Source organism: Neomonachus schauinslandi, chromosome 12, assembly GCF_002201575.2.
Source record: "Neomonachus schauinslandi chromosome 12, ASM220157v2, whole genome shotgun sequence".
NCBI classification, from domain to species: Eukaryota; Metazoa; Chordata; class Mammalia; order Carnivora; family Phocidae; genus Neomonachus; species Neomonachus schauinslandi.
In genome coordinates, this window is record NC_058414.1 from 99,574,678 (window position 1) to 99,588,461 (window position 13,784).

The window sequence follows — 13,784 nt, forward strand, 5'->3', positions numbered from 1 at the left end:
TTCTAGGCCCCACAGAACCAACAGGCCCCACCCCCATGGAGCTGGGGCTCTCTATCTACTGCTTCAGGCTAATGGAGGAACAGCCTAGCGTGGGGAGGGCTGCACAGTGGTCCCCGTGCCTCCTGCTTTTCTCCCTTCCTGGGCTCCAGGAATGATACCCCTTAGGCATCCCTTTCACAAGGTTCCCAGGCTACTGCCTTCTGATGGTCCTTCATCTCCCTTCCAAAGCATTTATACTGATGGTTTCTACAAAAAACTAAATTAAATTAAATTAAACTAAATGAAATAAAATAACAAATAAGATAAGGTGGACATTAAAAGAGTGGGCAATGCACAGAGAGCAAGGGTGGCCCCCGGAGGGACGTAGCCTGCCATTAGGCTGTACTCCCAGCTGGAATATGGGAGCTAGAGCTCCACCCCTCTCCAACACACCTGAGAACGCTCAGGGCTCAGGGATGCAACAAGGACCCTGTAAGGTGCAGCCAGTCTGGGGCCGGGGCCCCACTATGGGTAGTCATGGCCACCTTCTGCTTTGGGCAGACCCTGCCCAAAAACTTGACCTTCATCAGCCCAGCAGAGAGCTCCAGGACCGTAGGTACAGCTGTGGTTTATAGCACCACTCATGTGTGCCGGGCAGACCATGACCCCGGGCTGGCAGGAGAGGGGAGGGCCAGAGCAGGCTAGGAACGGGAGTTGGGGTGTCTCCCCAAACTGGGCTGCACTCCCAGTCACTGCACCCCTGCCTGCCTTTCGGGCCCCAAAAGGCCCAGGTTTGAGCCTGCACCCTGTGGCCAGCGAGTGTCAGCCCCAGTGTTGTGCCCAGAGGGTCACTGTCCCTCCTCCTACGCAGTCTGAAACTGCGCACAGTCACCCGTCAGCGGTGTGAGCACTGGCCAGTCACTGACCATGCTGAGCCTTCATCTTCCCACTTGGAATAATTACTCCTACCCCTGAGGGTTAAATGACGCCTGCACTGAGCACCTAGCTGCATCTGGACAGGTAGAACAGTCCCGTAAATGTTGTCCTCCACCCACCTTCGAACCTCAGCAGGTGGCTCCTGGCAGGGACCTGGCATGGGGCATCCGAACCACACTGGCAGCTCCCTGGTACAGACTGAGCGGACTGACCCCTGGGACATCCATGTGCTTTCATCGAAGACAAGCGCCAAAGTCCACACCAGGCTGGTGGCCGACTGTGGGGCTGGCATGGTTGCTCCCTCCCACCAGGTGCCCACCAGCACCAGCCCTGACTCACTGGGATGGTCCCCAGCCCCTCGCCCAGGCGCCCCCAGCCTCCACCCCTGCACCAGGGCAGAGTGGTGTGAACCACAGCTGAGTTCCAGGACGAGGATACTCGAAGGCCAAGGGCAGACGGTAACAAGGACGGAGCCAGCTTCAGAGCGTGGGCACTTGGCGCAGCTCACACGGACCCGGCGTGCCAGGTGCACTGAGCCGTCTGTACATTAGTTCTCACAGGCAGCCTCACGGTCACCTCTGCCTGGGTCTGTCTCTGCCCCGTATTGAGGGGGTCTGCTCACCACCACCCCCCCGCCGACATCACATACATCAGCCCACCAGGAAGTCCCGTGTGTGAACTCCCAAGTGATGAGCATGGTCGGCAGATCCTGGGAGGGGAGCCAGAGCCCTGGGGCAGAGTCACCTGGACAGGGGGAGATTCTCTCCCTTCTCTCCTCCCTGCTCTGGGCACAGCAAGAACCCTCCGGGTTGCTCAGAGACCAGGATCTCTGCTCCCAACACCCACCCCACCCCAAGCATGGACAGTGAGAATAGCCACATTTGATTTTAAAGCAAGGTTAACAAACCCACTTCAAAGGGTCAGGGATTGTGGGGATTGATTAGGAAACTGCTCGGCCGGTTCCGGAGGCCTGAGGGAGCTCTGTGGCCACAAGCAGAGCTGGCCCCTGCCCGTCGTCTCCTCCTGCTGGCGGCAGGTGCCTGCCATGGGCACTACCAGCCACTACCCCAGGTGGCTGTGTGTCCTCGCAAGACCAGCAGTGTGCGTGCGTGCGTGGGTGTGCACACCCCTTCCCTGGCCCCAGGATGTATATTCTGACGTGTTTCCCCAGTAATGGCAATGAGCCCACCCAAAACCTTGCACCCTCTCTAGGCAGCAAGTCTGTGATGAAGGATCCCAGGCGCTCAGGAGATCATAGTGACCAAGGTGAGGCCCATCTGCAGCCACACACCCGGGGAGCCCCAGCTGGGGCTGAGGAAAGCAGTGTGCCCAGACTTGGGCTGCTGTGGGGGCCCAACTATACATGGTCCGCGTGAGTCTGGGTTAAGGTCAAGATAAGGCCAAGTCAGGGGGTTGGGGGATATGGACCAGAACGAACCAACACTGCCCCAGGTTAGGATCAGCGTGGAAGGCGACGAGCCGGTGTCCGGCTGCGCTATCAGTCAGCAGGACCAGCTCTGGGAGCCAGTATGCCACCCAGGAAAACATGACCCTGAGGGGCTGGACCCAGGCCTGGCATCCCATTAGGACGTCCTCTCTATTCAAAACAATCCAGGTGGTTCTTTGCTATCCTGACTCCAGGGCCACAAGGAAGCAGGGCCCTACAGAAGCAGGAATCCCCGGAGGTGACCCGCATCAGCCCCCAGGGAACACCCCTCTATGCATGTTCCACATCCAAGTATCCGGGCAGCCCCTGTGCACACAGACGCACCCGGGTTCCCATAGACCCCAGTGCACGTGTGCACACGTGTGAGTGTGAACACAGGACAGAGCGTGTGCTGACGGCCGCACCCTCCCAGCACGGCCGGAGTCTCCTCAGGATAATTATTTATTATTCATGGTCATCAGCATCTTCATTAATTATTCATATGATCCTTAATTATTATCCTTAACAATAAGAGCAGTAAATAGCAGAAAAGTCCTTGAGGTGCCTAAGGCCCAGGCCGGGTGCCTCCGGGCAGTTAGACCAGCTAATGCCCCCAGGGCAGTGGGGAGACCACAGACCCCCGTCCACTGCCCGGCCCTGTCCTTGGCCCTGCCCTCCCATGGGGGCCCAGGGGACTGCAGGAGGAGATGGTCCCGAGGGCTGGGGGAGGGGCCGTGCCTTCATGTTCCTCTCCCCTTTCTCGGCCAGGGCCTTCGGGGCAGGGCCTCTGAGGGGAGGGGCCCAGGCAGTGCGCTGAACCCTGGGTGAGCCACGTGTCCACACCCGGCAGCCCCACTAACTGCCGGGGTCTGAGCCATGTCTGTGCAGGGGCTGGGAGGTGAGGGCCCCCAGCTGGCCGGGCAGGGAGAGGCGTCGAGGGGGGCCGTCTTGGGGGAGCTCTGGGGCCCCCGGGGGGAGCTCCTCGAACGCCATGAACTGGGAAACCTGCAGAGAACACAGTGTGAGCAGACGAGGAAGACTGCAGAAGGGGAGGGTGGGGAGGGAGGGGGCTGCCAGGTGAATAAAGGGGAGGGTCAAAGGACAGAGAGGGTCAGGAGAATTCGGTGACAGAGGACTGGAGGACAGAAGAGGGTCGGAGGGGACAAGGAAATGGGCCAAGGCACACAGAGCAACACTTGGAGCACAAAGGGGAGGCGCTGAGGTTGCAAGTAGAGAAATGCATTCTCCGTGGGCAAGAGCCAAACTGGGCAGCCGGGAGCCATGGGAACTGCCCTTGACCCAGGGGAGAACTCCAGACTGCAGCCACTCCCTTCCCCAGGGAACACAGCAGAAGAATCCAAACCCAACCCAGAATGAGGGGCCCTGAGTTGGGACAGAAAGAGAAACGAGGCTCCTTCCTCCGATCTAGAAAGAACTCGGGGACCTAGAAACACAGGCAGGCCGGCGGCCAGGCCTCAGAAGGCCGGGGAGAGTGCCAGGGCAGGCGGGAGGGGCTGCTGGATGCCGCCGAGGGTGTTGGGAGACCTCTGCGGGGGAGGCCGCGAAGGGAGACTCGCACATGTGCTGACGTGGGCCCTGGTGTCTGCAAACAGGAGCAGGCAGCCTGTGGGCGGGGGACCAGACGCCAGAGGGAGGCGGGGAGCAGAGACCCGGCCACCTCTGGGAGCCAGAAGAGCCCCCTTCTTGGGGCCCAGGCACAGCTGTCTTGTCAGAAGGCTGGGAACACACATGTCCACTCAGGAGAGGACAAAGTGCGACAGAGGCCCATTCCAGCAGAAGAGGGGAGATGCAGGCCAGAAGTGCTACCCTAGGGCTCAGCCCAAGCCCTCCAGACAACCCTGCAAGGCAGCTAGGGGGAGAGCCAGTGGTCGGTGGTGGAGTCAGAGCTGAGCAGGGCCAGTCATGGCAGGGAGCTGGGACCCTGTCCCAAGGGTGCGCTGGCACACAGCCCCCACCCCCGGGCCTCAGGCTCACCCGGTCCCCTCCTCGAGAGACTCCTCATGGCCATGACACAGACACCTTGAGTAGGTCTGGTCATTCGGGTGACACCTCTCAGCCTGCTCGTTTCCTCTGCCCAGTTTTTGGGGGGCTTTGGTTTGGGGGCTCTCCTGCCTTGCCCTGTGCCTGCAGCTCCTGAGGAAGCCTTCCTCCAAGAGTACCATGCGGGACGAGGGCAGAAATGGGGGGTGGGAGGAAGCCGAGGCCCAGCGCCAAGCCAAAGGACAGCACAGCAGGTTTGGGGTGGAACTGGGGCAGAAAAGGCAGGGCTGGGGTGCCTTGGGCAGGGAGAGGGCTCTGGAACTTACCTGAGAAAGCGAGTCCAGGGTGAGGGTGGGGATGGGGCTGACAGGCAGCAGAGAGGAGATGGAGGTGGGACCAGGCCCTGGGGTGGTCACAGCACTGTAGGCAGGTGGGACCAGAGTCATCTGCCTCTGCAGCAGCTGCAGGACAGTGGCCATGTCTGCACTCAGCCGGGTCTCCAGCCTGGGGCAAGAAGGAGGAGGATGCTCTGGCTCTCGGGGATGCGGAGACACCAGTAACTGTGATTCTGGGACCACCCTATGGACCAGCCAGCTGCTCAACCCCAGGCGCCCTCAGCTCCTTCTAGGTGTGCAGCCTGGGTCTCAGCACTGAATGGAAGGAGGAGGTCAAGGTGCAGCACACAAAGGCCTACACAGAACAGACACTCTCCGTTCACTCTATAACACGGCCAGCAACCCACGGATCACACACACCCCGCTAAGCCCACCCCCTCAACACACACAGCTGGGGGCTAAGCAGGATCCCAGGAGCCACCCTCACCTGTTGAGCTGCCTCTGAAGGGCATCCAGCTTGCTCTCCACGTCGCCCCGGGGCCTCCGGCAGGGGCTGGACAGAGGGATGTTCAGGAGGCTGGGGGTGGGGGCAGGGCAGCGAGGCAGCTCCTGGTACTGGCGGCCCCGACTGTCCCCCCAGAAGCTGAAGATGTTGGACACTCCTGAGAAGGCACCTGGAGCCAGAGAACTGGGTTGAGACCAGGTCAGATGCCATGCCCCGCCCACCTGAAATGGCCCCTCCCCTACCTGACAGTGGGTTACAAGTGTCACTGCTCTTCTCACGGTCCTCCGTCAGGGGCTCCCCACCCGGCAGCTCTCCGGGGGGCCTGGGGCTGGAGAAGGGCACCAGGCGGAGGGGGCTGGAGCTGCGGCCTGGGCCCTCATCCTCACTGCTCTCAGGGCTGGAGGGGCCACTGGATGGGCTCTCCCCCCACGGCCCCCCTGGCCGGACCCGGCTACTCGGCCCTGCCCCCGCCCGGCCCGGCCCCAAGGCCGACACCTCCCCTGGCTGTTCCGGGTCTGTGGGAAACAGAGAACGGGCCTCAGAGAAGGAAGGAGGCATGGAAGGGAAAGGGAGGGGAGGGGACGGAGCAGGCCTGGCAGAGGACTGTGCCAGGACGCCCTGGTTTGTCCCCGGCTGTTTCTTCTGCTTTTTTCCCCACGCTCTAGCGGGCTGAGAGCTCCCAGGAGCGGGTCCAGGTCGTCTCCGACCGCTGACTGCCCAAGCACGGGAGTGGCACTAATGGGCGGGGCTATCTGCGACCCCCGTCGCTGGCCCCCTCGCCTTCCCCTGTGCTGTCTCTTCGCCCCACATCAGTTCAAGGCAGCCCCCGAGCCGCTTCAGGCCCAAAGAAGCTGAGGCCGGCACTCCCCCGCCCAGGAGGGTGGAAGAGGGCTTCCCGGAGGAGGTGCCAGTTCCACTGGGCATTAGAGAATGGCCAGCGTTTGGGCAGGTGGCGCGAGAGTAGGAGCGCGAAAGTCTGCAGAGCCCAGGTGCAGTGGACACCGCCCGACCCCGCGCTCCGCCCCGCTCCCGCCTCACCTGGACCCCGCCCACCGCTCCCCGCCTCCGCTCGCCCGGGCCCCGCCCCCACCCCGCCCCCGCCTCACCCTTGTCGGTGCGCCGGCGGAAGGACAGCTTGCGCTTGCGCTGTCTGCTGAAGCCGCCCTCCAGCTCCGCGCTGCCGGGAGACCCGGGGATCATGTTGGTCTGGAACCAAAAGCCGTGTCAGGGCCCTTCCGCGTCCACCTGCCCTGCCCGGGCCAGCCCACACCCCCTCATTAACATAGTGAGAAAGTGGGGCCCGGAGCACCCGCTGTGAGGAAGGGCCGGAGCACAGATGTCACCTCTGCCCTAGGAGAGCTAAGTGAGGCTGGGACTTTCACCTCCGACACCATTTGACAGGCAGGGAAAAAGGCCCAGAGAAGTCACACAGTTGGGGGCAGCCACCAGGGTGCAGCCTGCTCAGCGCAGCCCACTCACGTCCCGCAGGTTGAAGGTGATCTCCAGGCTGGACCAGAAGTGGTCAGAGAACTCCGGGTACATGTCCAGCACCTCCAGCAGGTCATCCCGGTGGATCTTGTGCAGATCGCAGTAGGTGAGGGCCCGCACATCCCCATTGGACTTGCCAGGCCGAGCGTACAGGTTTAAAGGCTCTCCAAAGATGTCGTTCTTCCCTGGAGGCCGCCAAGAGTGGGGGTTCAGCCCCTGGGCAGCAGCACAGGCAAAAGGCACCTGTCTTCCCGGCCTTCTCACCCTGGGCTGGGGGCCAGGGAACTCCCCTCAGTCTGATCACCCACCCAACGGCCCCAGCCCCCAGAGCCAGGGAAGCATCAGCCAGCCCCATCTCCCCTCTGCGCCCAAAGGCAGGACTTGTGAGGCATAGTCATCAATGCAGAGGGGGCGGAGGGGGCGGAGGGGGCAGAGGGCTTGGGTCTCCCTGCCTTCCAACAACTGGAAGCAGCCAGCAGGACCAGCCTGGATACCCCTCTCTGCCCATGGTCCTGGCTTCCTTGGGTTCTAAGTCCACTTTTACCCACCCCTCCAAACCCCATGTCCCAAACACTCTCCTGGCCAATCACCGTGCCCTCAGTGTTCTTCGAGCTTACATCATAACACAGTAGGGAAACAAGACCAGCATTTTGTTTGCCAAAAGAAAATAGCATACCATAGCTGATCACAGCCCAGAACAGATAACACCAGAATGAATCACACATAGGAAAGTTAAGTGTTGTATAGTGAAACTTTGGTTGTAGTTGTGCTTGGGATGTTCATGGAGTTGAGTAAGGTGTTTGTGCTGAACTGATAAATAAAAATCGAAAATGGCCCACTGTGATGCATCTGCACTAAGGTGTGGCTGCACAGGAGCAAGGGAAGGCAGAGGGCAGGAAGTCCCCCGCCAGGCACCCCTGCCCTGTGTACAAGTGGGATAGAAAGTTAGGATGGGAGGGGAAGAGGGGCAAGACTCTCTTTGCTTTGCAGATGGTGAGGGCTGGGCTGGGCTGTGTCACACGAGGCTACAGGGAACTTAGTAAATTTCCTTAGTAAAATCAGAGGCATAACCTCCCTCCACTGCCCACCGTGGAGTGTTAAAGCAGGTTTGGTCCTGCTTTCAAAGGAAGCAAGAGTGTCGCTGCCTGTGGGGAGAGCCTGAGCGGGGGCAGAATCCAAGAACCCCCAGAGTTCAGCAGCCCCACCCCATGTGGGGCTCCTCTCCACTGTTCCCCTTGGAGGGCCTAAGCTTAGGGGAATTAAAGGAACTCAAGGTCCCTGCAGGCAGTCCTGGGTCCACAGCCCCAACAACTGTGTCCTCGGAGAGCTCAGACCTCTCTCCAGGCACTTCCAGCCCAGCACCTGGTCCCCCTGACCCAGCCCCGTACCCAGGATGGCCACGACGACGTCCCCCCGCAGGATCTCAATGGAGCCCCGGGAGATGAAGTAGAGGGCGGTGAGCAGGTCCCCAGCATGCACCAGCGTGTCGCCTGGCGGGGCATGTGTCGTCTTGAACTTCATGGCCAGGGCCCTCAGGCAGCCCTTGGTGGCCCCTCGGAAGGGCTTGCAGTGCTGCAGCAGCGAGCGGTTCAGATGCAGACAGATGTCTGCCTGCAGGCACTCGGGGAAGCCCTTCAGCACCTGGGGGTGGTGGGCGGGCTCAGCACCCCATCTCCAGGCACCCGGCCCGGAGACCCCGGGAGGAGCATCAGAGGGTCCACCCCTTCTAGCCGTGCGCCCGTGGAGATGATGGCGCCTTGCTGCTCTCGGCCTCCATTTTCTTGGGTAAAGTGTAGAGACTGATCCCTGCCTGGGGCTATTGGAAGGGTTCAATGCTCTGCCTTTGTGCAAGGGCCTGCTTTGGCCTGCCCCGTGGTGAGAGTTCTCCCGGTAAATGAGCTCCATTATCAAAAGGAGGAGAACATCTCTCTCAGGGGCCTGCTCAGCACTGTGACCCCCCGAACCACAGAGGGTGATGCTGTCAAGGGTGCTCCCTGCAGCCCGCCACCAGCCCTTCTCGAAGACCAGTGGCCTCACCGCGTTCATATCGATGCCATTGGTGTAGGACCAGGCGTGCTGGAAGTACTCCTCCAGGCGCTGGCGCAAGGGGTTGGGGATTTGGTGGAAGCGGATGAACTCCCGCACCCGAAGCATCTGCGTGTGGTAGCGGGCGGTGCCCGAGTACAGCCTCTGGATGATGGCTGACACGTTGCCGAAGATGCTGGCGTACATGAGGGCTGGGGGCGGGGGTGAGTGGGACCATCAGCATCCGAGGGACCCCGCCCGCCCCTGCACCGGGTCAATGACACACGCAGTCACATCTCCGCGTGAGCACACACAAGATATGCACAAACACAGAAGCCCAGGTGCACGTGCCCTGGGGCTCTGCCTTGTGCCCCTGTCCCCAAACACGCCCCCATGGTAGACCCCGGAGCCTCCAAGTCCCGGGGCCCCACTCTGGCCCATCTGGCATCCTCCCTCTCCTCCATCACGGGCTCCTCCCATCCCAGACTCTGCTGCCCCCCCCCCGCCCGCTGCTGCCCCGCCGCCCACCCGAGGGACACACTCACAGCCAATGAGCATGACACAGATGGAGAAGATCTTCTCAGAGTTGGTGTTGGGGGAGACGTTGCCGAAGCCCACGCTGGTGAGGCTGCTGAAGGTGAAGTAGAGGGCCGTGACATACTTGTCCTTGATGGAGGGGCCACCCAGGCCGCTGCTGTTGTAGGGCTTGCCGATCTGGTCACCCAAGTTGTGCAGCCAGCCGATGCGGGAGTCCATGTGCGGCTGCTCCATGTTGCCAATGGCGTACCAGATACAGGCCAGCCAGTGCGCGATGAGCGCGAAGGTGCACATGAGCAGGAAGAGCACAGCCGCCCCGTACTCCGAGTAGCGGTCCAGCTTCCTCGCCACGCGCACCAGCCGCAGCAGCCGCGCCGTCTTCAGCAGCCCAATCAGCTGGGGGGGGGGGGGGGGGCGGGGAGCCTTCAGTGTGGGGGCAAATGAGCAGTCGGGGGGCACTGCAGCCCTCGGGGTCACTGGAAGTAAAATCCCCAAAGACTTCCTCCCAGAACCTCCTAATGATTGAAGCCCCTCCCATTCCCTAAGCCCAGCACAGAGTCCCATTCATCTTTGTGCTAGCTCTGCAACAAAGGGCTCATCTTTGTGACGAGGGCTCATCTTTGTGACGAGGGCTCATGGGGTCCCCCTGCTGAGAATGGAACTCTGAAAGGTACAACACCCACCCTAAGGGGACTGGCCAGAACTCCCACTGGTTCCCAGGCCACTTCTGTGTGATTAGAACCTGGCGGCCTCTTTGGATAGACAAACAGAAAAAGGCGGCCCCTCTGGACCTCTACCTGGCAAGTGGCTCACATGGAGAGGGGTCGTGGCCATGGGTTAGCGGAGGCACCTGCCATGCCCCCTTTCTCTCACTACCCCTGTACCCCACCATCTCCTCTCCTTTTCCAGGTGCCCTCCCAGCCTCTGCCTCCCTGCCAACTAACCTCCTCAGAGCCAGAGCCAAAGATGAGCAAGTCGAAGGGGATGGCAGCCACCATATCGATGAGGAACCAGCCCTTGAAGTAGTGGACGGCGATGCGGCCAGGATGGCTGACCACCTCCTCGTTGGCATTGACGTAAGTAGTACGAAAGTTGATGAGGATGTCCACGATGAACATGATGTCCACGATGAAGTCCACCACGGCCAGAGGCTGGCAGGCGTAGCCACAGTCGGGGGCCGGGGAGCCCTCTTCCGTCTCCTTCAGCAGGAAGGCGGCCGAGTAGGGTGTGAAGACAGCCGTGTAAATGACCAGCAGCAGGATAAGCCAGTCCCACACGGCCTTGAAGGGGCTGTAGTGCAGGATGGTCCAGCGGTGGATGCGCGGCGCCTGCAGCTTATACTCTGGCAGCACGTCGGCGCCCAGGGACAGGACCTGGACAGGCAGGGAAGGCAGAGGTGAAGGAACGCTGTCCCACTGGAGTCTGGGCCAGGGGAGGAGGCCATGGGATCTCCAGGGTGGGAGCAGACGTCATCTCTGCTGGGGCCGCCAGAGAAGAGACCAAGCAGAGTAAGGAAGAAGCCAATAAGTGTCGGTCAGGATGCCCATCCCTCAGCCAAGTGGCCATAGCCACCGCCCACCTTGGGACTCAGGCACTACTCTTCCCCATGAGGCACGCAGACCGCTGTCTGACGATCTGAGTTCAGGGCACCAGAAAGTAATAGCCAGATGTACGGCTCCCCTCCCAGCAACGCACACCCATACCTCTGGTAACTTCCCCACGCGACCTTGCCCACCGCCCCCAAACACCACATAGACCCCACCACCACCACACACACACACACTCACTCACACCATGATGCCAGTATAGAAAATGCTCCAAGGGCTAAGACTCCAAGCCTGGGTGATAACCCCAGGAGGCATAGTTCGACACATAAAATGGGGGGTGGTCACTGCCGTTCCCATAGCAGTACCACTCCTGGTGACCCGGGCACTGAGAGCCTAAAGGTCCCTTTGCCACTGGCCCAAGGGTACCAGCCACCCAGACTCAGGCCCCTTGGCTTCCCTTGGGGAGAGACCAAGACACACCCCCCCGCCGCTCCCCAGCCCCGTCCCCAGACCCAGGGCAGCCCTCAAGCTTTGCCCTCCCACACTCCTCCAAAGGCCCACGGAAGACCTAAACCAGCCACAGATGTACCCACATGTGCACAGATGGACGTGCACACCGGCGAATGTTCCCAAGCGTCCTACCCAGCCCCGCACGGGCTCAACAGCCAGGCAGAGGCAGGCCTGCCATCCACCCCAAAGAGCCAGCAGCTCATGCCATTCTCCTCCCAAGCCGAACTAGAAAGAACTGAGGCCAGACTTCCCACACTGGGCCAGGAGCCTGTCCCCTGTTGCCTCCCCCTGCCCCCTAGAATCCTCCCTCACAGACATCTGACTCACCTCCAGACTCTGTCCCTAGGCCCTCCAGGCCTGGCGCTGCCATCCCCAGGCAGCCAAACCCAAGGCCTCACCCACACCCTTGAGAACCAAGGTTGCTGGCCCCACTCCAGGAAGCACTGAGTGCCGGGGCCCCACATCCTCGGGCCTCTGGACCAGGAGAGAGTCAGGGTGGGGGGAACCCCCAAAGATACCCATTCATACTCAAGCCAGGGATCCCGGGGACCCACCATCCCCAGATAGACTCTTCGGAGCCTTAGAGGAAGTAACTGGAAGTTAACGCGGGCCATGGTTAGGGGTTTGGCCACCCTCAGGGAGACACGGCAGCTCCAGAGACATCTGACGGCTGGGGGAGCAGCTGTGCCCTGCCTTCACCCCAAGCTGCTTGCTCCTTAAGGCTGAGAGCATGAGGCAATGGCCTTTCGAGGGTCAAGTGAGGACTGGAGAAAGAACCGGCCAGGGCCCCCACAGACAAGGGGGCAGAAGGTAACTGCCCCTGGAAGAGGCTCCTCCCCAAGCCTGAGAGGCCAGGCCCCCCGGGGGCTGTGTTGGACCACACCCACAGCACCACCCTGCCCCTCCCTGAGTCTGAGCGAGCAAGACCTGCACAGCGCCCCTGCACAAATGCACACTCGTGGGACAAACCTGAGACTCAAGGCCTGGGTCCACAGACCTCATCGGACAGGGGCCAGGCCCTGCTCTGCAACCACCAGCTTACCGTATGGCCTTGGCCCAGGTCTGTAACCCCCCTTGACTTCTGGTTCCCCAGAATACTGAAGTTCATTTAAGTAAATCAAATCCTGGGTCCTCACCTATGGGTAGGATTCTTCCCCGCCTTACATCTGTTCCCCAGCTGGAAGGAGCACATGAGTCAAGGCAGGGAGTTCAGGTGGCAGAGGAGTGGGATTCTCAGACTCACTCCTAAACCACCTGCAACTGCCTGGAGCTTGCTCCCGGCTGACAGAAGCCTGGGGGCAGACAGGTGACTCCCAGGATTAGCCTACAGAATAATCAGCCTGGGGGGAAGGCAACCCAGCCCCCAGCTCCTCAGGCTGCCCGGGAAGAGGTAATCCAAGTGGCTGAGCTCTGCCCGCTGCCATCCGGTGGCCTGTGACCTCACACGCTCCTCAGCCTCAGCCTCCAAATCTGGACCCCTGAAGCAGCCCAAGCCTCCTTCCCCCCGCACGGTGTCCAAGCCAGCACACGGCAGGGAGCATTAGGGTCCCAGAGCTTTGCTGGCTGGCCTCTCACTGTCCCACCATGCTCCTCTCCTCCCCGTGTGCCCACCGTCATCCTCTCTGGGCACCCATTTCATTCCTGTTCTCCCTCTTCTCCTTTTGTATTTGGAGCCAGGACCGTGGGCCACAGAAGCCCTGGGAGAGGGGAAGCCCTGGCAAGAAAAACACTGTCCACCCAGGCCCGGCAGGCCTGGAGAGCGAGCAGGGGCCAGCAGTGGGATGAGCAGAGCTGCAGACCCCATGGCTCCCCAAACCGTCCTTCTCAGAAGCCCTCTCCCGGCCCGGCCCTGGGAGCCAGAGCCCTCCAGGCTGCACCCAACTTGCCAGCGCCTGTCTGGGTGCCCCAGCCCAGGGAGGGAAGGGGAGTGGCTTGGGGGGGGGGTCACCTACCTCCTGGGCCACCAGGCTGGAGATGCGCACGGCCCGCCTCACCCGGCCTTTCTGGGCCCTGGACTGCAGAGCCCCTGTCCCGCTCGCCTTCCCTGCTGGGGCCGCCATGGAGGACTTGGCTCCCCCCAGCCTGCCTGCCCTGGAGCCCGAGGGCCCGGCCAGCGCCTCACTTGCACCCCAGCAGCAGTCCCAGCCCAGGCTGCGCCCCAGAGACTGGCGGCCTGGCTTCCAGGGGAGCCTCTGGCATGAAGCCAGGGTCGCTGGGGCTGGGCCCCGGGGCCGGGTCACCCAGGCAGTGAGTGTGGACGGCAGCCCGCCTGGGTCGGGCTGCCCATGGCCCCCTGGTGCGAGCCCCACTGCCAGGGTGCTGCGCTCTGCCCGCAGCGCCGCAGTCGGAACCTCAGCTCCTCAGCTCCTCAGCCGGCCCCTCCTCCCAGGTCCCCACCCCCACCCTGCCACACTGGGCTCCCCCGCCCCGCCTGTGCTGGCCAGCGGCCCCCTCCCCCGCAGCCCGATCAGGGCTCCTGCTGCAGCCGCTCCCGC

The 13,784-nt window shown here is 62.0% G+C and overlaps 1 protein-coding gene across 2 annotated transcripts in view; it reads right to left on the bottom strand.

Annotated features, from left to right (window-relative positions):
• Positions 1-3,064: 3,064 nt before the first annotated feature.
• KCNH2 (potassium voltage-gated channel subfamily H member 2) overlaps positions 3,065-13,784 on the bottom strand; it is a 14,686-nt gene continuing 3,966 nt past the window's right edge. Inside the window, exons 1-11 of one of the 2 annotated variants that reach the window (XM_044919919.1) lie at positions 13,242-13,349; positions 10,177-10,605; positions 9,241-9,628; positions 8,708-8,907; positions 8,059-8,311; positions 6,662-6,855; positions 6,289-6,388; positions 5,425-5,697; positions 5,165-5,351; positions 4,669-4,846; positions 3,146-3,346 (exon numbers count right to left, since the gene is read on the bottom strand). In XM_044919919.1, coding sequence (XP_044775854.1) covers positions 3,197-3,346; positions 4,669-4,846; positions 5,165-5,351; positions 5,425-5,697; positions 6,289-6,388; positions 6,662-6,855; positions 8,059-8,311; positions 8,708-8,907; positions 9,241-9,628; positions 10,177-10,605; positions 13,242-13,349 — 2,460 coding nt within the window. In that variant the 3' untranslated portion in view covers positions 3,146-3,196. Of the gene's footprint in view, positions 3,347-4,668; positions 4,847-5,164; positions 5,352-5,424; positions 5,698-6,288; positions 6,389-6,661; positions 6,856-8,058; positions 8,312-8,707; positions 8,908-9,240; positions 9,629-10,176; positions 10,606-13,241; positions 13,350-13,784 lie in introns of those variants that run through there. The other variant, XM_044919918.1, reaches the window with a different exon arrangement.